The sequence below is a fragment of the Balaenoptera musculus genome, chromosome X (assembly GCF_009873245.2).
Source record: "Balaenoptera musculus isolate JJ_BM4_2016_0621 chromosome X, mBalMus1.pri.v3, whole genome shotgun sequence".
Taxonomy (NCBI): domain Eukaryota; kingdom Metazoa; phylum Chordata; class Mammalia; order Artiodactyla; family Balaenopteridae; genus Balaenoptera; species Balaenoptera musculus.
In genome coordinates this window covers 81,289,373-81,316,069 of record NC_045806.1, presented here as the reverse complement: position 1 = coordinate 81,316,069, position 26,697 = coordinate 81,289,373, and the positions used below count along the sequence as shown (strand labels likewise).

Sequence of the window (26,697 nt, the reverse complement as noted above, 5' to 3'; positions counted from 1 at the left end):
ATTGCTCTAGAGGGGAGGTTAGCCGATACTTTGTAATAAATGGTTACCTTCCCTAAGCATCTCCAGCTTCTACAACATGTTGTGAAGCACCATTACGTTATCCACTCCGGGATTTGGTACAGTTCGCTCCTTCTTAGTCTATCCTTTACCAAGAGAGTGAAAACTGGTCACTCTTTAATCATAAACCTGAAGACTGATTATCCCTGTGCCTTCTCTTAGGCTAAACATTTCCAAACACATGTATGAATCCCTCATCACAGATTCAAGGAAAGGGGAGTTGTTGATATCACATCAGTTCTCAATTCATGCGGGTCAATAAAGTGTTTTTAAAAAGATAGCTATTTTTCAAAGAGCCTCATGAATTTGTATAATAGTTTGGAGATAATGGAACATAGAATTTTAGAACTGGAAGGGAATTTATTGATTATTTCAGTTCAGTCTAACCCTTCATTTTAGAGATGATGATACTGACCTCCAGAGAAGAGAATCAACTTGTCATAAATACCCTGCAATAAAGATACAAAACCGAGAGGCTTAAAGCAGGGAATGGGATGTAAGGTAATGAACCATGTAATCATAATTGTTCTTTCATTTATTGGATAATAGATGATTATGCTTTTAGAAAATAGATATTCATGAAGAAAGATAGCAATAAAATGATAGAACATGATCTTCTGATGGCCCTGTATAATAAACACTCGAAAGAAGTAATTAGGGAGTAACAATAAGTTTAAAGTTCCTGTAATATTATAATACAACATTCAGTGATCCAGCTCTTTGGTAAGAAAAAGTTCATTGGATCCTATATATAAATCCTATAATATATGTATATATTATATATATATAAATACAGATTATAGGAGATATATATACACATATATATACATATATATGTGTGTGTGTGTGTATATATATATATACATATATATATATGAGGCATTAGACTTCTACATAGTTAAGATCAAAAAGTTAAAAGCTCTTCAAGCTGTGAATGTAAGTTAGAAAAGTCACTGCATCGCTCTCTCTGGTGATTCCGTCATGTTCCCCATTGTTGATGCAACAGGCTCAAAGCTGCTGGTATCCCGTCAATGTTCAGTGTCATTGCTTTTGTTAATCTTTGTCCTGACCTCCATGTTACTGACATACAGTATGTGCTTTAGTATTCAAGACACTGTTTTCAGGGTTTTGCTATGAGTTGGGTATTTTAATTTAGGTTGACTGGTAATAAAATATAATTCAAAGCCAACTGTCAGGTGAACAAGTTAAACGAGTGCTCGGTTTCATAAAGTCTCTGTTCCCAATTAGTCTCTGGAGTCTGAATGAGCTGTACGTCGTCAATAGAAGTATTTAGAACTTGATTAGAAAGCAATACCTTTTTTGCATGCATTCTGTATGCTACTCACTATTGGGTATCTGTTTTAAATGCTAGAAAATGCTGTTCCTTTCACTGACTTCAACTCAAATTCTTTTTCTGAACAATGACCTCCTCATCTTACTCCTGTGAGCCACAAACATGGTGTGACTAGAGCAAAAGGAGATGAATTTTTGTGTATACATGGTTTATGTATATGGATCTCATTACATTAAAGCCACATATCCTATTTCTAAAATATTTACTTTTCCTCCCAAACTCTCCTTTTCTTCTGTTAAACAAGATAGTTTTTCAATTCATCTTTCTGCATGATTCATACCAGCAGCCCCTCCTGCCCCCACCTTAAAATACTGGTGATCATCTGGTATACATTTCCAATCTCAGTAATATTCCAGCAGTCACATAGAAGCTAGCATTGTAATCATCCCAATGCAGTCTTAATAATGTTATATGATGAGTGAGAAAACGTTCTTATAGTTAATATACTTTATTGTACCAATCACCCCTTGATGCTTCCATTTAGTCCTTCTGGTTTGTTTATGATTTTCCATGGCTTACTTCAAAATTTTCCTTGTTTGCATTATGTGTTGTATTATGTAATGCTACGTTAATTTCCTGTTGTAATGGGTCAGCATGCCAACATCATGCACCTCTTTAAATAAAGCTTCAAAATTTTTTATCATCAGCTCATAAGTTTTATTTAATTGAAATCATTAAAGTAGTAGAGAATCTTGCTGCATGCTTGGATTCCACTTAAATTGCTGGTATAATTTTGAATTGCTTTGTATCAAGTTTTGAAATGCCCTTATAAAGAAATTTTATAGCAACTATATACATTTTTTTTAAGTGAGGAAAAGCAGCACACTTCTTTTTTTCTTCGTTTTTAGGAAGATCTTTCTTAAAAATATGCTGCTTTCTAAAAAATCTATGTGATATATTTAAAACTATACTATGAGCCATAACACACAGTGTACCTTCTTTTTGTTGGAAGCTAGCCACTTCAAAGGTACCATGGCAGAAAAGAAAGAGCACTGTCCTAGGCTCTGAAAAGAACTGCGTACTGAACTGATGCCTAGAATAGGGATAATGTTTCAGACCTCAGATGGTTACTATCAAGATCAAGTGAGATCTCACAGATACAGAGAACAAACTAGTGGTTACCAATGGGGATGGGGGGGAGGGGCACTATAGGGGTGGGCAGGGGTAGGAGGTACAAACTATTGGGTGTAAGATAGACTCAAGGATGCATTGCACAACATGGGGAATATAGCCAATATTTTGAAATAACTGTAAATGGATTGTAACCTTGAAAAATTGTATAAAAAATAAAATAAATTAAAAAAAAAAAGATCAAGTGAGATCTTCTCTGTAGACTGCCAGGCAACAACGTTTGGCACATAGTAGGCATTCAGTTCATTCAGTGTGTTAGTTGCATATAAATCTGAACCTTAGCTATGTGTGCTTAATAAACACATTTCAAATGTATCAACCTTGTGGGGGGGAAACACAACTATCAACTAACAAACAGGTAGAGTTCAAGAATGAGCTACTGGGGACTTGCCTGGCGGCGCAGTGGTTAAGCATCCGTATGCCAATGCAGTGGACACGGGTTCGATCCCTGGTCTGGGGAGATCCCACTTGCTGCAGAGCAACTAAGCCTGTGTGCCACAACTACTGAGCCTGCACTTTAGAGCCCACGAGCCACAACTACTGAGCCCGCATGCTACAACTATTGAAGCCCATACACCCCAGAGCCCGCGTGCTGCAACTACTGAGCCCACGTGCTGCAACTACTGAAGCCCGCACGCCTAGAGCCCATGCTCTGCAACAAGAGAAGCCAACGCAATAAGAAGCCCGCGCACCGCAATGAAGAGTAGCCCCCGCTCACCGCAACTAGAGAAAGCCCACAGCAACGGAGACCCAACGCAGCCAAAAAAAAAAAAAAAAAAAAAAATGAGCTACTGAGTATTGAGAGGATGGTAGCGGGAATCAGCAATAGCAAGCTTATACTTTCTGTATTTATTTTGGGGGAAAGAACTCATGGTGAGGGGGAATTTAAAACGCAGATTGTCAGGATTTATGAGGAGAAGATCTCCTCTTTCCTCATTACTATAATAAACAGTGATCAAAAAATGCCTCATCAGACTTATGGCAGATAACGAAGGGAAGTACAACTTTAATTACGTCCTTGATTTATAGATAATGTTGCAACATCTCAAACAATGAACATCAAATTTTACCACAATCTCTTTGCAAAGATTTGTGTATGTGTATGTGTTTTAGGGGTGTGATGGGAAATCATTTTTCATTCCATTCTTTTTAAATTAGAATGCACTTAAATAACTGTTCCAGAAAGAAAATGCAAATGAACATTAAACTACTTACATTCCTTTAAATTCTTTTCCAGTATGTGTCAACATACACACATTATTATAGATATAATCAGTGTTTATATACTCTCTTGGGATCTAATTCTTTCACTTAACATTGTTTCATGTACACATTTCTATGAGTTGTCGTGCAATGGCACCACCATCAGACTGTACCTGTTTCCCTACAGTTCCTCCCTCACCTCACTTTGTGCTTAGACATTCTAATAGATACATGTTGCTACCTTACTGTTATTTTAATTAGAATTTCTTGCTGGTGAAAATTGTGTTTTTCCATGTGATGATTTATCGTGTATTTTTTTTTACATGTAAACTTTCTCTCTCCACCTTTTATTTTCCTGTATGAACTGCCTTGGGAACCACGTCTAGAGGACCCTTACGCATTTATTCCAATGTCAACGTAACCAAATTTGTTGATTACTCCACTAAACCTATACAACTAAATGGGATAGCTATATACCTAATCATCGCCCATCTTCCTATGCTTCGAAACCCAATATCCAAATGGTCTCCAAATTCTCTAATAAATCTCTAAATTATTTCCCAATCTATTGTTCTCTCTCTGAGACTACTTGCATCTCCTCACAGTTATTTTTAGAAATCGACTTAGAAAGGTAACTAAAATACAAACCCGATTGCATAACTCAGTCTCCAGTTAATAAATCTTTTATTGCTTACAGGATAAAAATAAACTTTTTGAGCATAGCCTAGAAGGCCTTTGCAATGTAGCCTAATTTCATTTACAGCCCAGCCTCATTTCCCCATTGTTCACATAAATTCTACATTACATCTAACTGTTATATCTAAATGTGCTACTCATTGTTCCTGAATATCCTTCTTGCTTTTCTTCAACCATCCCTTTGCTCATGTCATTTTGCCCCCCCTATTAGGCTCAGGTCCCCTTACTCCCTATTCTACTCCAAATGCCTATGAATATCTTACACATCCTTTAAGTTTCATCTCAAATATGACTGACCTCCTGAAGGCTTTTCTGATATTTCTCAACTGGATATGGCTTCTCCTGTCTGTGAATCCTCAGAGCAGTTTATAGCTTATTTTCCCAGGTAAGAATTATTTGTATATTTGTTTTATCCCCTGGAATAGCTTATAAGCTGTTAAGAACAGGGGCTCAGCTCACATCTTTCTCCCTGCAAATGCTCTGCACATAGTAGGTGTTCTATACATTTTTCTTGAATTGAATATTCTCCAAGGTCTGAAAATCCCTATAACAGCAAGAACTTTGCCACCTACATGGTTGGATCATCCCAACACTCAACATAAATATGGAATGAATAAAAATTAAAAACATGAATGCTTTCAAAGTTATATAATTGGGTAAAAATTAAGAACATGTATATTCTTACCCTCCAAAATCCAAGGCACGCCTCCCCCCTCCCAGTTATGTCTCAGAAAAAAGGAAGCTGTCTTATGTTCAAGTCCTTATACATTCTTTAATTATAAGGAGCTTTATCTAAATTACTGTATTTTTTAATATTAAAGTACTCTTTGGAGAACACACATTAGTCTGGGACAAACTCGATTTGAGCTTTAGGTGATTATGGAGGTAAATTTACAGAATTGGGGGGAGGGGTTGGAAACCACAAAATGTAACAAGACCTAAGAATTATTTACAGGGTATGTTCTCAGAGTAAAGTGTTGGATATGATGGTTAAAAAACAAAAAACAATAGCCTTTGAAAGATCACCTAAAATTGCAATTCAGTAAATACCTAAAGATGATTAAAAAAAGATACATATTTAGAATGAATGGAATAATCAACTGACCTAGTGTTACGCAAAGGGATGTGTGGCTTGGGATAAAAGTGACAGGGATGCTATCATACACCGATTAAAGTGCTGTATCTCTATCTAACAACTTAGACGGACATGAATGTGATGTGTTCCAGAAAACCGCTAGGTGACTCAAAAATTGGCTCCCGTGCTTATAGAAACACTGATGTCAGAGATATGTGTGAAGAATTTGAACAACACTGTTTTACAAGATGGGACAGTGGGGGGGGAAAGCAATTTTTCTACATGAAGATACTATATTACACCATATGCAAGTTGAATACATCTGTACAATTAAATGAATTTCATATCATAATTAGATATTTTACTATTTCATCTACATTTTTGAGAGGCTATCTATATTCAAAATGGTCAAAAACTTAAAAAAGAATTCTATTAGGAAAATGGGGGCACACCTTAGCCATCATATTTGTTACGTGCTTTTGAATCCAGGGCGGTACACATGGCTCATTTCAGCCACGATAATAGTAAGAGCTGCCACTTAGCATTTGCTGGGTGTCATGGACTTTGTTAAGTGACTTGCAGATGCTATATGTCAATGATTCTTCAAACAATCCTACAGGGTAGGTATTAGGAAGCCATTTTACAAATGAGGAGAGTATGGCTCCAGGAAATTAAAACGCTTGCTCAAGATCATGCAGTGAATAACTAGTGGATATCCATGGAGTTTCAAAGTCCATAACCTGAAGTGCCACATCGTACTGCCCCCATAAGCACTGAGCCTGAATTTCTAGGTCCATGACTTTGACAGGATGGTGCTTTATATGAACAATGGTGAAGTCAAAAGTAGGACAAGAACAAGAATTTTTGCAATCCATAAATGCATTATCATCTTCAATACTAACCCTTTTAATACATTTTTTATTTTGAATACATTTTTCAACTAGAAACCTGAAGAATACCACACTCATGATCTGTTTTGCCTCATGATTCTATTTCTGGTGAGCTTCACCAAGGGCTGCTCTATAGAAAGAAATGGTTTGTCCTCCTTTGCTTCCCACCTTCTCTCTGCTAACCATGTGCCTACACAATTCATGGATGAATTGACCCGAATCACTTTACTTTTCAAAATATGCTAGTTCTCTATACTCAGTATTTTGTAATAACCTATAAGGGAAAAGAATCTGAAAAAGAATAGATATATATATGTATAACTGAATCACTTTGCTGTACACCTGAAACTAACACAACATTGTAAATCAACTATACTTCAATAAAATAAATAAATACGCTAGTTCTTCACAACTTCTGGGGTAACTTGTTCCACGAGTCATGTATAGTACCACCCCTTCCCCATTGTTTACTTCCGTAATGTTTCAAGGATATTCCTTAGTTCCAATATTCTCGGCTTTGGTAAACAGGTTTGCACATATCCTATCCAGAGCTTTTATGATTTCATTTGATGGACTCTGAGCATAGCCTCACGTAACCACTATATTTTCCAACAGAAGAGCCCTAAATTTTTTTAGCCTTTCATAACAGGGAATTCTCACTATTTGCCAGTTCATTACAAATGCCTTCTCTGGCCCGATGCAGCAGCAGCAGTATTTTTTTTTAAAAAAGGAGCAGCCACCAGAATTACCTACAATATTTCATCAAGTCTGGAGGACCTTCATCGTGTACAAAGGAAGCAGAATGTCTTCTGTTTGGATGCCAATCTTTTTCCAGATGCAGACCAGCAGAAATGTTGACCTTTGTGGCCATGGCAACTTCCTGAGCTCATTTTTTCCGGGGACAGCTACCAGTCACTCCTAGATTCCTTTGCAAGATGGGAACGGAGAAGCCAGAAGCCTGCCAGCCTGGGAAGGCAGCCTGGCTTATTTTACTTTCGTTTTTTTTTCTAAATACATTTACCCACACAGAAGCTCATCTGCCACTTCTCGGCCCACTCGTGAACCTCAGGAGAGCTTCCTGCAGTTTACCCCTGGCAGCTTGGCATTTCACTTTCAGTGAACTCAGAACAGCTGAGTGTCAACTGCAAACTCTCTTTCTTCAGTTTCCTTAACTTTTTGACAGAATCAACTACTTCCTTGAAGTAATTAAAGTGATAATGTTTGAAATTGAAGGAGAAATACTAAGTGTAAAATTATCCTCCAATTAAACAAAAATGCCCCACACAGTGATAGTTCTTTTTTTTAATTTCACCGTTCTTCACAGTGATGATGAAAAGCAGATTGTAACAGAAGCCTAGATTTAAGACATGCTACTGGCCTCGTATCTCTGAGGGCATAAAAGCGAAGGATTAATCTGCCAAATATCCTAAAATGCATTTACTTTCATTGTCATCAATCCTTCCAATTGGTCCCCCCCAGGTTGCTTTGTAATTCTATATGCCTCTTACATATTTAAAGAGCTTACTGTTTATCATTACTTCATTTTTAAAACTTTTATTTCCTTCTCTAGGAAGCCTTATTAAATTTTATAATACTCCCTTTTCAGATTGTAAAATAAATAAAATAGATTTTAGTCTTCTCAGATATGCCTCAATGGTATGAAGGTTTACTGTGAATTTTAAAAAATCAATTAGCAGAATTCTAATTTTCCCAGAGACATTTTAACAGAAAATAATGAAGACAAGATTTTAAAATTCTGTTGTAGCTAATTTAGTATGTGAAGAAATAGATTGTGTAATTGCCTTAATATCTACCTTAGTTTTAAGTTCTGACCTGAGCATGGGTTGCTGTGTCATTTAAAGTTCCTGAATGATCCACACAAATCTCACGTTAGAAGTAGACTCAGCAGGATATAATGGAAGGCACACAGAATCTGGACTCAGAGGTCCTAGGCTTACATTTTGCTCAGCCTCATTCAAGCCAGGAAACCAGTAATGAGTCAATCTTTCTAATCCTCAGTCTCTTCACCTGCAAAGTGAGGAGGTCAATTTTTTTTTTTTTTTTAGAGAATTCTACCTTTCTTTTTTTTTAATGAATTCAATCCAGTTTTGTTTTTTTAATTTATTTTTATTTATTTATTTATTTATTTATTTATTTATTTATTATTTATTTTTGGCTGTGTTGGGTCTTCGTTTCTGTGCGAGGGCTTTCTCTAGTTGCGGCAAGCGGGGGCCACTCTCCATCGTGGTGTGCGGGCCTCTCACTATCACGGCCTCTCGTTGCGGGGCGCAGGCTCAGTAATTGTGGCTCACGGGCCTAGTTGCTCTGCGGCATGTGGGATCTTCCCAGACCAGGGCTCGAACCCGTGTGCCCTGCATTGGCAGGCAGACTCTCAACCACTGCGCCACCAGGGAAGCCCCAGGAGGTCAATTTATCTTACTATGTTCACATGTTTCTTGTGAGGCTCAAATAAGGTATTGTAAAAATTTTTTTAAGTAGTTAATAAACAATAAAGTTTTATTAAAATTGGCTTTATTAACTGCAAGGCTTATCTAAAAATAAACCCTCTTGCAAATGGGCTACTTTGTATCTTTTCTACTGTTGGCTCTCTATTTTATACTATGATCCCTTGAAAAATAGTCATGGCTTTATGGCTGTGCTCATAATTAAAAAAAAAAAAAAAAATCTAAGTATTTTTCCATGCCATCTGAACAAGCACAGAAGAAAGAGCCTTGTTGTTTTCATTTTACCATTTTCTTTTTAGTCCAGGTTCTTCAGCACAAGCCACTCTGATGATGTTTAAAACCAAGATATCAAATGACACTGTCATGATCTGGAAATGTCTGTAAAGTCCAATGGGAAGTCTTAGCAAATGTCAGAGTACCTCTAAGGCAAGGCAGATCCTCAGGATGGATAATGATTCAAGAGTTTAGTACTAAAGATACAGCAGGGTTCCAGGGAAAGGCGTGCTTGAGGCTCAAAGGTCAAGCAGCACAAGTTTAATGCCGAGTAAAGTTAAAGGTCACTTAGCATTGTGATTAGTGATGCTGAATGGGTACAGGGTGATGTAACAGATACAGTCAACTAACACTTCCATTTCGGGAGGTGTCAGAATGGATATTTTCATCCATTCCCCTTCCTTTCTGACAAGTAATTACTTAGAAAAGCCAACGACTGAAAACACATCCTAGGCAGCAGTCAACTGTTTGGTAGTTAGTAGTCGACTGTGGTTGAGTTGCAGTTAAAAGGCATTATAGAGGATGATAACTTACAGACTTTAAGGGAAGAGAAATTATCTCTACACATCTGTTAAGAATGATCCTGGTGTGTCTGTCACTGGCAATTCAATTGTTGATTTTCTTTTAAAGCAAAACAAACACACGCATCAAGACAAACAGAAACCTGGAAGGGGAACTGATCCAAGTGAATGATACTAAAACAAAGGATACACATCATCAAATATGGCAGATGCATAGCGATAAGCACTAAAGGAAGGTGACAAAAATCCCCCCAATAACAATATCCCAATACCACCACCACCACCACCACCACCACCCCCAAAATATTCCAATAAAAAAAAAAAGGTTCCCCACCATCTGCTTTAAATAAGTATAAGGAATGCTGAGATATATGGTAATGTGTGAAAGTGAACCCTACACATTCATAATACAAAGGACTTGTTGCGATGGTTAACATAATAAAATCCTTGTAGGGTGATCGCCTATCCTAGGATATAAAGTATGGATATAACTGGAGTGGAACCTAAGGGTGTTTCATGTGGCATCCACAGGGTCCCAATAAGAAAGTGAAATCAAAATGACACATTTGAAAAGGAGAATATATATTTTAATCTCATTTTTGATCTAGTCAGAGCATTGAAGGATTTATCCTCACAGCTAACTGGCTACGCATATGTATACTGTAGTAGCCCTCTAGGGTTTATACAGGTTAGAACTGTAAGCTACTCAAGGATTTTTTTCTACATCTTTGTATCTTTAACACCTAACATGGGACATGCCACAAAGCTTGTGGCAAATAAAAGTATGTTGAATTAAACTTACAGAAACTTTGCTCTTACGGGCCTTAGAGTCTTGTATATAGATGGGAAAAATAATTAAAAAACAAGCGAGTGAAAACGGATGCTAGGAATTATAATGAGAGCTACTCTTTTTCATGTCTGTATCTCTGGCATCTAGTGCTGTTCCTGGCATGTGGGCGACCCTTAGGAAATACTGAGTTATCAGTGTGTCACATAGAGAAGGTGAAATGTGATGTGGATCTTGAGAGGTGGGTAGGATTCGAAGATGTTTATTCCCAACCCTTCTTAGCAGCAGTTTCTAATGGAACTGGAGAGGGACATCTCTCCTCTAACCCCATACAAATTTACGTGAGTCTCTTCTTTCTTAAAGCATGACCTCTTTTTGATCTTCTTGGGATAGATATGACGTGATATCTATCCCAATTTTCTGGTAGGTCAGGATTGTATAAATCAGAGTTGGAAGTTGGACCAGAGGACAAATACCAGTGAATATCTGTCTTGCTGTAGAAGAGAGCTACTTTTTTTTTTTTAACATCTTTATTGGAGTATAATTGCTTTACAATGTTGTGTTAGTTTCTGCTGTATAACAAAGTGAACCAGCTATATGCATACGTATATCCCCATATCCCCTCTCTCTCTTGGGAGAGAGCTACTTTTGATTTTAAATCCTTGTGGTTTCATGCTATTTAAGTATGTATTTTGTTGGTGAAATTTTTACTTTGTTCTTGGTGATATTAATTCAGCAGACATTTACTGTGTCTACCATGCACATGGAAAAAAAAAGTGAATTCATAAAATAGAGATGTAATACTATAGGTTGAATTGAATTTTTTAAATTTTATTTTATTTTTTAATTTAATTTAATTTTTACTGAAGTATAGTTGATTTACAATGTTGTGTTTTATATATATATATATATATATATATATATATATATATATATATATACTCTTTTTCAGATTCTTTTCCCTTATAGGTTATTACAAAACACTGAGTATAGTTCCCTGTGCTATACAGTAGGTCCTTGTTGGTTATCTATTTTATATATAGTAGTGTATATATGTTAATCCCCAACTCCTCATTTATCCCCCAACATGATTTTTACATTTTTTAAAAGTTTTGAATGTCTCTATTTATGGTAAATTATTTGAGCCATTGTGACTGTTTTTAGGGTTTCTTTTCCCCCCAGTATCTGTCCTTTTTTTATATTTCTAGATCAGTTCAACTGAAGAATACTCTGACGTGGCAAGGAGAGTTGTTTAAAACATTATTTACAACAACTTATTACTGCAAATCAGAGTTGTCTCAATATGGTACAGTAATAAATCAGATGTAATTTTGATGCTGAATCTGATGTAACACAGGAGCTGTAACGTATAATCCCCAATTTTACACTTTTTAGTTTGAAGCCGTCTGTTTTCACCACCTCTTAGTAAATAAATGTTCTACCTTTGAACACACACGTTTATTCTAATAAAATACCACTCTTATCCTGGTTAGCTAGAAGATTTTATTTGGAAAAGTTTTCTCTGCATAAAAGAAAAAGTGTTTGAAAACCACTGCTCTAGTCTCTTACTCCAAATGGCTCCCAGAGGTCACTTTCTAAAACCCCAAATTTGATCATGGCCCTCTTCTGCTTAAAACCTGTCAGTGGACCCTACACCATATAAAAGTTCAAACTCCTTTGTGTCAGAACCCTTCTCGGCTGCTGCCCAACTCCCCAGCCTCATCTCTCACCTTGCCTCTTCACATCTGTACCTCAAGCCATATACTTTTTTTTCCCCAAACCATACACTTTTCATTTTTTGCAGTTCTAGGACCGTGGCAAAGCCTCCATTTCTCTCAGCTTTTTAAAGAGCTGTGCCCCAAACCTCAGATACTGACTACCCACTCTGGCCTCCTTGTCTACTAGGAAAACCACTTTTTATCCTTCAAAGTTCAACCTAAATATAAAGCCTTCCCTGATCACCTGCTTCCCTTCTCCCACTAAGAGTTGAGTCTTTCTTCCATTGCATTCACCCAGCAACCCGTATACACCGTTATCCAGCTCAAAAGATTTTAACGTGATTATTTGTTTCCACCTTAGTCTCTCCCACTAGACTGTCAGTTATATGAGGATAGTGATGTGTCCTGTCATATCTTTGAATCCTTGCTACTTAGGACAGAATCTGGTTCACAGATGTTACGTAATACAATACTTACTTAAATAAATAAAAAGTGACTAACTCAGAATTCTTCAGTTTCCCAGGGACTAGGGTTGATGTTTACTTTTGTTAAGCAAACTCCTTCCCCATAGATAACCTAAAATTAATAGTATAAATAAGATTATAAGGAGAATATTTAAAATGCTTAAGAGAACAAACTTTTCAAATCCCCTCAAGTACTTTATAAGCATCAATTCACATACAATTGATATGCTAATTACAATTTAGCACTATTTGTTCATTAAAACTGGGTCCTTAAGGACCTCTACTAATGTTTGAATGACTGAATCTTGTTAACTTAGCTGAAGCTCCTGAACATACTAGACATAAATAAACATGCATTTCCTTAAAATTATTCCATAATTCCAATAATTTTCCCTAAATCAAAATGGCCTTTCTCATTTTGCAAGGCGCTTTATTAACTACTGTTTCACTTCATTTTATGATACTACTTAAGTCCATTCATTGTTACTTTAAGGATTAAAAAAATATCCACAATGGTATTGGTAGAGGCTTTCTATTATATATTATAAAGCCAAATTCCTTGGCATGAAATAGAAGCCCTTTACCATCTACCACCTGTTCATTCTCTCCTATGTAGCCCAACCGTGTATCCTACCATTCCCTACAACTAGCCCTACAGTCCAGTTACAACTCCTTGACTTTCTTGAAGGATGCTGGGTCTTTTCATGACATCATCTTTTTATACATATTGTTGCTTATTTCTGTAATGCCCTTTGCATACTCATGACCATGAATTCACTTATTAACTCCAATATCTATTTTCCCATGCCTCAAAAGACAGCTCCATAAGAAAGCTTTTTGGTCACCTAAGACAATGTTAGTCGCCCATTTCTCTGTGTTCCCAGAGCATTTTGTTGAGACGTATATTATTTATGACAATATATTATATATTTATGTCTACCTCCATTTGAATGAGGTCTTTGAGTGCAGAGACTGCATGCTATTCATCTTTCCATCCCCAGCATCCAGCATTGAATCTGGCACAAAGAAGGCACTGTAGTGAGTTGAAGTGTGTCCTCCAAAAAGATACGTTGTAGTCCTAACCTGCATTACCTGCGAATGTGACCTTATTTGGAAATAAGTTCTTTGCAGATGGAATCAAATTAAGATGAGGTCATACTGGATTAGGGCAGGCTTTACATCCAATGACTGGCATCCTTATTAGGAGAAAGAGATTTGGAACACAAAGCCTCAGAGGACACACAGAGGGAAGAAGGCCATGTGAAAACAAAGGCAGAAATTAGAGTGATGCAGCTGCAAGCCACGGAATGCCAAGGATTGCTGGCAACCACCAGATGCTAGCAGTGAGATATGCAGCAGATTCTTCCCTCAGAGCCCCCCAAAGGAACCAGCCCTGCTGATACCTTGATTTTGTATTTCTAGCCTCTAGAACTGTGAGAGAATAAACCTCTAGTTTTGCCACCCAGTTTGTGGCAATACATTATGGCAGCCCTGGGAAACTAATATAGCACCCAATATATTTTTATTGAATAAATAAGTAAGTGGATGATGAATGACTTAACAGAGGCGATCCTTTTACTCGGTAGAGGATCTATGTCCAATGAATTCTCCAAAGCGTCTATTCTTCTCTGTCAGCTATGAGTCTCAGTAAGCATATGGAGAGTCCCTTTACAACTTCCATACATGTTTAATTCCAAGATGATTCTGGCTGGAAGGAAGGGAACAGACATAAAACCCATGGAAAATTGACGGCTTCTCTCTACCATCATATCCACTGGGAATAGAGCAGAGATCTTGAAGCCACAGCTGAAATATTTAGGATCATGATTCACCCAATGAAACTGCTTCTCTGTTGTGGGATACTCCCTTTGAAGTTTTGGTTGGTGTTCTGTGCTCTAAAATGGGATATATAGTGCTGGAATGCTCATGTGAAAGTTCCTGAGTCCACAGTAGAATGGTAGAGTCATGAGGATGGTTGCTATTACTGCTGTTGCCCACAAAACCTATTTTAGGGGAAGTTTACAAAAAAATTGACAGTAATGCACACAGTAGATCTACATATAAAACCGGGTAAAATGTTACTTCTCTAGCCATTTCATTAACACGGCCTTTGCTATACAAGCATAACCATCTTCTACAGTCACAGAAAGCTTTATCATTTATGAAACGCTTTAACACAGTCTTATTTAAAATAAAAATAAAATCACCTTTTATTCGTTTTTTTTCATTAAAAAATTCCTTTTCTACCTTACAGTCTTTTTCCTACGCTAACACTGATTTCCAGGTTTTTTACCTGAAGTCCTTTTCTTCATCGCTGTTTCTCATTTTCTTAATAAGGTTTTCTCCCACTCACCCTACTTACAACTATAGTCAATCACATTGACTATAATGATGTCTCTGTAAAAATATTTCAACTTCCACCTTGTAGCTAGCTCTCTCTTCTTACCTCCCTCACTTAAAAACCATACAGTGAAATAAAACACGGAATTGAAGGTAAAGGAAGATTGCATTTCATAAAGGTTGCCATATAACTGCTTTTCTGAAGATCTGGTTTGCAGCCAACGGACATGCAAATGTTTCTTTGTTGGTGCTAGAGCTATCATCATACAGAAGTATTAGAACTCAATGAGATCCAAATTCTTCCTCTCTTCCAGGGACCAGTTTAAGTCAAAACAGACACAGATGAGTAATGACAGAGTGTAAGCCCAGAAAAGAGACACACGCTAATGATGCAGACACTAGAAACATAGACTGTAAAGCATCAAAGAAACACATACCAAATGTCCCACCAGCCTGTTTTTTTAAGCCTCTTCAGGAAGGCCTTGGCTGGGAACAACTTATACTCTTCTGTCTGACGAACCCCAACACAAATGCTGAGAGATATACAGCTGCCTTGTTGGGAGAGCTCTACTAGATTTATAGTGGCTCTTGGTCTGGAAGACCTGTGTGGAACAGACTAGTTTTGGGGCCACTGTTTTAAGTAGCTAGGAGGTGTCAGCCATTATTTGACTTTACTTACGTCGCACACACTTAGGGTAAGTGCTATCACTTACTTTGTGCCAGGAACTATTTTAAGCATGTTAAAAATATACATTTACTTAACTTCAGAACTCTATAAATTAGATAATCTGATTATCTCCAGATTATAGAGGAGGAAAATGTGGCACAGAGAAGTCAAACAACTCACCCAAGTCGTACAACTATTGAGCTGCAGGGCTAGGATTCGAATCCAGGGAGCCTTTTCTCTGTAGTCCAAGCAGTAACCACTATCCATCCTGCTGTTCACTAATTTCTTGAGCCTTCTAGACTACTGTGGTTCCAGAGGAGGGAACCTCTTTAGCCTTTCTCAGTTTCTTGGATTATGGGTTAGTTTCAGGATCCCATTGGACTTCATGATTTACTCAGTGTTTAAGGTGTGAGAAAGCTTCTAGCAGGTACCTCTGGAATGTATGAGAGAGGGGTGTAGTCTTTGTCTTCCGAGAGCTCGAAAATGAGTTAATCATAAAGGCCACATGTAGACCAAAGAAAAACTTAAGGACCTTTACAAAGCTTTCTATGCATCAAGAGATTGCTCAGGGACTGAGAGGCATGGAAGCAAGGGATTTGGATTCTGCGCCACAATTCTCCTCTAGGCTAGACGTAGTGTCTGAGGCAATCACTAGGCGTCCTGCTATGGATCCTATATGTCTGATTACAGAAAGATGTACCATTTGAGACTGATTTCGCCAGCTGACTATGTCTCTGCTAGCTTCCACCATGAGAGGAGGAGCTCTATAATTGTAATTGAGCCCGTAATTGAGCTACATACACCCTAGTAGTATACCAAAGGGAGGGTGGCAAATGTGAAGATGCATTCTAACATTTATGTATTCACATACATAATATATGTGTGTGTGTATATATATATATACAAGTATACATATACATAGGCACATATACATATATACACATACACCAATATATAACTAGAAATTGCTGAGAGTTTACTCTATGCCAGGCTCTGTACTGAATGCTTCATGTGAATTATTCTGTTCATCATCACATCAAGCCTGTAATATAGGTATCATTATTTATCCCCTTTGACAGATGAGAAAACGGAGGTACAAAGAAGTAAAGTCAGTTAGTAAGTGGGAATTGTCAGGATACAAATCCAGGCTGCTGGCACCACAGCCATATAATCTATTGCATATAATTTGAGTTAGGCCTTATGCTTTATCATACTTTCTTAAAACTCTTTTACTTTTACATCTTCCCAACCATTTTTTTGACCTACCCATTACATAAAGTCTTTTAAAGTCAGCCAGAGAATAGAGTTGCAGATTCAGTAAAATGTCAAAAGTTGCAATATAGTGTTTCAGCACTGGGCCACACTGGACTTGAATATTTTCCCTCTTAATTTTTCTATTTCAGGTTTAAACAACTGCTGCATATATAATATCCCTTGTAAAAAGTCCATTGTGTTTGTAATTAAGGGAGTCTTAGAAGTTGAAGGCAACAAAATTTATTGTTGCCGTGGGAAAAAAAAAATCCTTATCAACACAGCGTATGGTAAAAATGCCTGGTTTATTGGCTGATCTGTGATATGTGAACAACATCCAATTCTCTGTTATGTTTAACAAGGAAAAAAAATCAAATGCTATGAAAATGTTGTGAATATATAATTATCTTAATTAGGATGTATTTTGAAGCAGTAAATTTCACATCCTTGGCACATGGTGATAAGCTGATACATGTGCAAGGCAATTATATAACCAAAATTAAAATATATTCAGTGCACAAAACAGTAGTAAGAATAACATAAATCCAGGTCCATTATTTTGGAAAGAAACATAGTATTATGAGCTGAATTGTGTCCCTCCAAATTCCTGTGTTGAAGCCCTAACCCCTAGTACCCCAGAATGTGACTGTATTTGGAGAGTGGGCCTTTAAAGAAGTAATTAAATTAAAATGGGGCTGTTAGGGTGGGCCCTAACCCAGTATGACTGGTGTCCTTATAAGAAAAGGAAATTAGGACAGAGGCAACACAAAGTAACGACCATGTGAGGACACAGCAAGATGGCAGCCATCTGCAAGCCAAGGAGAGAGGCCACAGAAGAAACCAAACCTGCCAACACCTTGATCTTGGACTTCTAACCTCCAGAACTGTAAGGAAGTAAATTTCCGTTGTTTAAGCTGTGGTATTTGTTACAGAAACCCTAGTAAATGAATACACATAGTAATGATTAAGAAGTCAACAACTATTACTAGTTCTTTGAAATTCTATGATTTAGAAGTTCTAATTTTGGGGGGGTTCTTCAGATAGGAACACATATATTGCTTTTCCATATGGAGTTGTATTATCATTAAAAGAAAAAACTCTAGCCATCTTGAGATTTTCTTTTTACTTTATCTTATGGGAAAGAAATTTATACTTTCAAAAAGAAAACTGTGAAGAGTGAAATGGATTAGATGCTATATTTTGAGGTGGTGGTTCCAGAGCATAAAAACCTATTCCTTAAGAGTAGGTATTCTCAAATATAATTTAGCCCCGAATGTTATGATTCCATCCACTGGAAGTCCACTATTTAACTGAGGCTGTATTAATTGCTGATTCAATTTATTATCTATTTATTTACAATGTTGACTTCCTGATTTTTCATGTAAACTTTTCACATTCTCTTCTCTAGATATGTACAAACAAAATAACTTAGTAAGGTTAAGATGTCTAGCTTTTTAATTCCCATGGAATGCCGTATATAGTAGGAGCTCAATAAATTTGCATCCATAAATGAATGAAATTTTTCCCCCTTAAGTGATTTTGTAAGTTCCTACACTCAAAATTATTGAGTTCATAGCTTGGGAGAAAATGCAAAGATCATCTAGTCCAACAACCTCATTTCATGCAAGGGGAGACTGCTGATGCCTAGACAGCCTTAGTGACCAGATCAAGGTCACACGGTTATGGACTAAAATTAGACTTCTGTAAGTCTTAGTAAGTCTAAGTCTATACACTTGCCATGATCACTAGCTGAGTCAGTGCTACTTTCACAAATCATAAGTCGGAAATGTTTCATACATAACTGTGGACCATTTGCCTCACTTTCCAGACTTCATGCTATAATTTTTTGGCTTTTACCTTCACAACGCCATTTCTAGAGAATGGGGAGATGGAAAATAGGGATTAAAAAAATGTCTTAGGAAGGAAGTTATATGTAGAATAGGCAGTATGGGAGACTCTATGCTTTGGGAATAACCAGAGTTGAGAAATCCACCTTGGGACTTCTGAAAATAGCCACTGGATTAAACAAATTACGGAGAAAAAAATTAAAAAAATAAACAACTTACCATGACACACATGTTTTACTGAATCATAACAATGCAAATATTAGTTTCAAAATTCATACAATCAGACAATAACCAGGAAGTGTTACTGATCTAGTTTATTATCATTTGCGGATGTGACAAACTCGAAACCAGGCTTCGGCTGCCCAGATTGGTGTTACCAGGCAAAATTGCAAAGTAGGTGGCCTTCTACCTATTTTTAGGCACTCCTTCCCTGCCTTTTAGTGGATGTACAGGGCCCTCTTGCTACTTATAATTCCCTAGTATAGGGGCCCAAAGAGCCACTCTCACCTCTAACCCTAACCCTTTCACCAAATAGCCCTTGCTCTACATTACTTCTCCCATTCTCCCTGCTCCACAACAAAATATTCTATTCACTTACAAACCAGAAAGTAGTCAGAGTGGAGTAATTAATATGGAGGTGTAAAATATTGATAGCGATACTCTTACTTGTGTTTTATAGGAAGATCTTATTTAACTAAATGCAGCCTGAATTGGTAGAGGACCTGTGGGAGGTCTTTTTGGGGAGATGAATCTTCCCAATTGCCCTTACCTATCCCTCCTTAGAGGAAAGATTCGTAAGAACTTCATATGCCATTAAGAACTCTTTTCTAGACTTTTGGGCTCAGAGTTAGGTGGTGGTGTCATATGCATGGTAGTGGGAGATGGCTATGAGGCAGAATGTAAGAAACAAAAGTACTCAACAAGCAGCAAAATGTTCTTAGTTTAAAATCCCATGGAAGAAATATTGCTCAACTCAGAATGAACAAGCAATTGTCTGAAATCTGTATATGAAAGATAGATTTTCCTTAACTTATTATATAATACTTCTCTTTGAAATGGCCATTCTATGTTTAAATTAAAATTTGAGAGTTTGAGTGTTTTTCTTTGACATTCAAAAATAGGTCTTTATTTGAAAACATACTTAGGTATTATTTTGAGTTTTTCTTTTTCTTAGAGGAAATTAAAAAGGAAAATATGCATGTGTACTCTACTGGAGACATGCCATAACTTAAAAAAGTATAATATTTCTGAAGAGTACAGGTAAATTAGTTTGTAGAATGTGGATTTGTTTGATGTTTCCTCACGGTTAGAGCCAGGTTATGCATTTTGGGCATGGGAACTGTTCTAGATTAAAGGGGATTAAAAAGACATTATAACTAAATGCAATGTGTGATCTTACATTTTTTTTATTTTGCTATAAAATATATTAGTGAGAGAATTGATGAAATTTGAATAAAGTCTATCAATTAGATAGGATTTTATCAATTTGAACTTACTGATGCTGATAAATTTACTGTTACATAAAAGAATGTTTTAATTTTATACTTAAGTACATTTAAGTACTTAGAGGTAAAGGAGCATCATGTTACAATTTACTCCCAAACATTCAGAAAAAATAATGCATGTGTGTATGTCTGTATCTAAAAAGAGAGAGAATGATAAAGCAGATGTGATGAAATATTAATATTTGGGAATCTGGGTAAAGAGCATATCAACATCTTTGGACTATTTTTGTATTTCTTGTGACTTTCCTGTAAGCCTAAAATTATTTCAAAATTAAAAACATTTTTTAAGAGCTATAGAATATTTTGAATGTGCTTATGCATGTTAGGTTATTTCCATATTTCCATATACACTTAGGCAAGAAGACCTGAAAGACAAGTTTTAACCTGAAACTTTAATTTCTAAGATCCACTTTACAGTAAATTAAACCCAAATACTGAAGCCATTTAGCAAGTCAGCCTATCTACAAATTGGATCATAGGTGAATAAAATCAAACAAATCGAATAAAAAGCAAGTTAAAATCACAAAAAATGTTAAAGTGTTTTCAAATTAGTTTCTTTTCTTCTTCATTTAAAATTTAGATAAAATATTTTCCCAGCACTTGGGAAAATCTCTACCTGTCATTTTATAAATGGGCAGATTTCTCGATGTGGGCTTTCATGTACAAATAACTCAGCAAAATTCCAAAATAGATTCCTTTTAATAACAAACATATGAATTCACTTATTTCAGTTGCAGGTAAATTAGTGAGCTGCTTGGACATTTTTCAAGTTCTTATTGTGACAAGAAAAATCTTTCAAAGCAACATAAAGGTTTAGAGTCAACTTGGTCAATTAATTAAATCAAACCATGAGCCAGAAGACCAAGTTACATTAATCCTTTTATAGATATTTTTTCTTTCCAAGGTGTCATCTTGCACAGAGCATACAAGAAAAATTATGTATGGCATATGAAAAAACCAGTCACAAGAAATGAGCAAAATACTACACATTGCTTTAAAGGCATTGTCAGCTTTGGATAGAAGTGGGCTTGTATTTAATCCCCAATACCCGTATCATTGTACATTCGATTAGATTAGAAAACTAGGGCATATCATTGAATAGTGGTGCCTTTTCATGATTAAGAAAAGCAACATAGCTTACAGAGCCATCCTGACATGCTATTCTTTCCCGCCAAAGGCTACCCCTGCTCTTTAGAGCATGTTCAAAAAGGAGGCACAGAAATGAGAACTCATAACAAGGGCCCTCAAGGAGAGTCACAGAGAGTGAGTCATACTGTTGTGGGCAGGTTGTAGGGCCAAGTAATCAGAAAAGAAGAGAGGAACAAATTCTCCAGATTAAAAATGATGTAAAATTGTGTGTGTGTGTTTTGGGGGGGGGGGGCTAGTGATAGAGAGAATATGAATGAATGAATGACTGGGGAGTTTGGCTTTGGATTGCAGAAAGCGTTCTGGCATCCTCAGTTCTGCTCCTTTCCCTAGAAGAGAGTGGTTTCTGTTGTCAGACGTTGGAGCATGGGTTTGAACTTAGATCTATCACAGTGGTCACTGGAGAATTTCCATCAGCAATGTCGAACCCAGACCAGCTCACAAGAACTGACGCTAAACTTACTGCAACTTAGTTCCAATAGGATAGATATATGTGAAGGGCAAATATAAATAAGATTCCTAGCAGCCACATAGCACAGAGAGATCAGCTCGGTGCTTTGTGACCACCTAGAGGAGTGGGATAGGGAGGGTGGGAGGGAGACGCAAGAGGGAGGAGATATGGGGATATATGGATATGTATAGCTGATTCGCTTTGTTATACAGCAGAAACTAACACACCATTGTAAGGCAACTATACTCCAATAAAGATGTTACAAAAAATATATATCTATATCTATCTATATCTATATCTATATTTATATATATCTATATCTATATCTATATATATATCTGTATATATATATATATATCTAAATAAGATTCCTAAATAGGGAGGCAACATGGAACAATGTGAAGACCAAAGGATTCCGAATCAGGCAGATCTGGGATCAATTCTAACTATCATTTAGCCATTGTATGACCTTCGGCAGCTTCCTTAACTTCTCTGGGCCTCAAGTGCTTCATCTATAAAATGAGGATAACGATATCTATCCTGTAAAGATTCTTTGAGGATTAGATGAGTGATAGTTCTTGCCCCAGATTGGTAGCAAAAATGTTAGTTGTGTGGGAGCAAAGGTTGGAATGCTGGAAACCGAAATGAGGCACGGAAAACCTGAAGCCACCTCAAAGGAGATTCTGGAGTTAGAGTGACTTGTAAGAAGAAGGGTTATCAAGCATCTAATGTGAGGCTGATTTTAAAAGCACAGGCTTGGATAGAAATTCAAAGAACAGCACGTATGCAAAGTAAGAGGCATGCTGGTCATGTTTCAACGTCTTTTGAAGCAAAAGCTTAGGGATTTGCTGATAATGCTCAATTATCCACAGGTGATTAAGTAGATTTTGGCCTTCATCCCCTGGCTTCTTTCTACTTCTGGTTATACTCATCTTGTTCTGCTTGTTGACATTTATACTCTTCTCGCTCTAGGACTGCAAAAGCTAGAAGAGTAGGCCTGGTCAACTTAACCAGAGAAAACCTTCCATGCCCCAAGCGGAGTTTGAGCTAGAAAAGTAATGTATCTGAGCGAGACAGAAGATGATTTCTTGTAAAGTTTTACCATCGGTCTGATAGGTGATACCATTGATCCCTAGCAAGAGTCGGGGAGGCAGGGAGAAAGGATGAGGTGTCCACGGGCATTCAGCTCTTTCTGATTGGGGTCCCCACAGTTTGATCTCATTCTTTCATGTAAAGTATAATGACTGTCATGAACGTGAACCACATCTATATTCAAATGCTCAGTATAGGATTGGAGTTGCAAACAGAAATAATTTGGAGTTGTGTCTGCTAACATTTCCTCTTAACTATATGAAAAAAGTTAACTTCGAGCAAACTGCTGCCTGGTTGAAAAAAAAAAGTGGAAGTGAGTGACACACATGAGGTCATACTACACAGAAAGAAATACACTCTCCACCTTATTGCTTCGCTGAGAAAGTGATTGTAATTCTGCACTGCCTAGCAGATGGACATCTTCCATCAGCAGCCTTATGACAGCTAAATGTACTGCTGGATGGTACATGATGCAACTTGGGTTAGAAAAAAAGAGTGATTGGAGGAGAAAAAAAAACCCACAACGTTTTAAGCCTATTTATCAATGTCTCTCAACCTTTTGTAATTTTAATGAACTTTTAATCTGAGGTCATGTACAGATGTGTAGCTGAAACTAAAAATTAAGAGCTATATTTTATTAGCTTGATATAAGTTAACATCTCTGGATATATAGGGCAGTTTGGTTTTAGAAACTGAGTTGTGATTTCAATGTGTTAGTATCAGTATGTGACAACAAAATTCGTTTGCAGGGAGGGAGGAGAGGAATGCTTTTGCTTGTAGAATAAACACTATTTAAATCTCATGCAAATCAATTTCTGTGTTATTGTACTGAATTTTCCTTTGATTTCCAGAGGATCACCTTACAGAGTCAGCTATATGGATTGTCCATATATTAAGGCTCACTGGAATTTGAGAAACCTCTCAAAGTGAATGAAAATAGACTCCTCCCTCCCCACACTGAGAAAGAACTATACCCTTCCATTCTAACTCACTTAAAAAGGGGAGAAAATATTAAAAAGGAAAAAGCAGGTGCTGAATTCAATTGATTCCTTTTTTTCCTATTAAGGCTAAGTTGAAAATTGGATATCCAATTTACCACGGAGACGGTATTCAAATATTTCTGCTCAATCCCTCATTGCTTCTAAATTCACTCAAAGGCAAGATTATTAATTCCTCCTGACAGAAAATCAAGATTTAAAGAGCAGCTGACAGCCCTTAGGAATTACTGGGGAAATTTAACACGATAGTTCTGACTAAATAATGTGCTTTTACATATATGAGAAACACATTATGCAGAGTAATGAACATACAGTAATGTTAGTTTAGCGGTTAAATTTTGGCCAAGTGATTCATTTTACAGGAATATATATTTTTTATCAAACTTCCAAGAAAAAAAGCTACCTCGTCTCCTACACTGTCACAGGGACTATACATTTTGGCAGATGGTCACAAAATTTTCTTGCATTCACGTTTAATTCAACTAAATAGCTATTTTGCCTCTAAGTGCTAGGTACTGGAGGAGATAGAACTAAACAGTGTCTCTGCTTCCAGTACTCCACATCTAATGGGTGGTGGAGATAGGATAAAGAGACAACTATAACACAAAGAATTAAGTGCAATGACAGAGGGACAAGGGGAAACAGCAATGGATTTGGGGGCGAGTGGGTGGGAGTGATGTGTATGTTTTCAGGCAGCAAGTCTTCATGAAGGAATTTGTATTTGAAATGGGCCTTGAAGAGTGGATATGGGGAAAATGGTGTGGAAAGCCATAGAGGTAGGAGAGGTAAGGTATAGTCAGAGAAAAGGGAATCATTCAGTTAGGCTGGAGTAGAGGGTAGGTGACGGGGGAAGTAGTGAAAAAACATAGGCAGAAAAGGTCTCTTGAAGACTATACCATGGAAAGTCTTGAATACCAAGTTGAGTCCATAATTAAGTGTTCAGTTTGTCTCGTCAACTGGATTCTAAGTACCTCAAGCACAGATACTGTTTGAATTTGTCTCCGCTATTTCCATAGCAGCCAGGGACAGCAAGCTTGGATGCAGAGTAGGTCTGCAATATATACTCAAGAAACTGAATGGGTTGTAAAATTATTTTTCAGTGGATCTTTTTCTTTTACTATTTCTTAAGCCTTCTTTTTTAAACCTCCTTTAAAAGTAGAGTTTAACTTGCCTTTCTAAGATGAAAATATGAATAGAATGTTAGCCCAATGATTCAGACAAGCATTAGAGTCCCACCTAAAAGAATGTGCCACTGCTGGAGCTCAGGTAGTCTGTAGAGCCTGGTGCCCCTTGAACCAAAACTGTTAAAGTAATATCTTGTGGTATATTTTATAGGAAAGCTGACTTCTAGTCAGTAAAAATGACACGGTCTAAGTGATTTGTATATAGGATTTTAGCTTTCAGATAGCCTCCACAGGGAAATAACATCAAAACTAAAATTGAGGTGGAAAAATGGAGATGCAGAAACACCGCGTCTCGTGCATTAATTGTATTTCTGGTTCCCTCTCTCCTCAGAGGAACACTCTACAACAAACTGAAAAGAAGCTAGTGACAATCCATTTATAAATTTCACTTTGTTGCTGTAATGACAACTGAATCACTTTGGTTTTAGACACTCTACATAATGGTTAACTATCACATTAAATAATATTCATTTAAGTATGTATATTATTGATTTAATATTCTACTAGCTTTCATTTCTTGGGAAGAGGATGTCTTATATGCTTGGAATTCAATTTAAATAAACCTTACTAGTTTTCCCCTTCCCTTCCAACTACAATTTCATGTGATGTGATACTATTTGAATCTCTGGGACAGTAGAAGGGTGACAATTGAAGGAGTTTGATAGGGAAGGGTACTTCTTGTGTTTTTGATGAATAAATATATGAATTAATCTTTTTTCTATCAAAGGTCAGTAATGCACTTACAAAGAAAGTTCAACAATTATTATAATAAAGCAGCAAAGAATCAATTTACATCTCAGGCTGCTGATAGATTTGAGAGTGACAGATCAATCACAGTGCCTGACACCAACTGGCATTCAACGCTTTTTGAGTGAATAAGATGTAAATATTTCTCAGTACTACTATCTTTCAATGGATTCAAGAATAATATATGTTGAGACATTTAAAACATGTTAAACGGAGGCTCTTCAAGGAGTACTTGAAAATGGTGGATATTAAAAATGATTCCACTTAAGAATACGCTAGACTTGGCCATGATTATTTTTCACAGTCCTTTAAATTCTATCATAGATTAAATATGAACACATATTATGTGCAGCTTCTCCCATCTAGAGGTAGAATCTATTTCCCCCACCCCTTCACTCCGGACTGGCTTTGTGACTTGCTTTGGCTAATAGAATGCAGCATAAGTGACACTGTGTGACTTCCGACCCAGGCCTCCTGAGACTGTGTAGATTCCGTTCTTGACCTCTTGAAACACTGCACAGGCCATATAAGAAGTCTGCACTTCCTTCTGGAGAGGCCATGAGATTGGAAATGCTGGGCTGACATTTCCAACTAACCATCAGGCATGTGAGCGAGTCCACCCTGGACCATCCAGACCCAGCAGAGCCTCCATATAACTGTAGCCGTATGAGTGACCTTAGGTGAGCCTAGCAGGGCAACTGCCCAGTTGAGGCCTGCTCAAATTGCAGCATCATGAATTATTGGTTTAAGCCATTAAATTTGGGGTGGTTTGTTATACAGCAATTGATAATGGATATACCTTCTGATATTAATACTTATCCTTTCTTGAGGCCCT

General features: G+C 37.0%; 1 protein-coding gene across 3 annotated transcripts in view; it reads right to left on the bottom strand.

The window, feature by feature from the left end:
- Positions 1-26,697, bottom strand: part of DIAPH2 (diaphanous related formin 2) — an 856,317-nt gene that overhangs the window by 34,598 nt on the left and 795,022 nt on the right. Inside the window, exon 28 of one of the 3 annotated variants that reach the window (XM_036839915.1) lies at positions 13,575-13,650. The exons of the other annotated variants lie outside the window; for them this stretch is intronic. Coding sequence (XP_036695810.1) covers positions 13,575-13,650 — 76 coding nt within the window. The remainder of the gene's footprint in view (positions 1-13,574; positions 13,651-26,697) is intronic. 3 annotated transcript variants of the gene reach the window in all.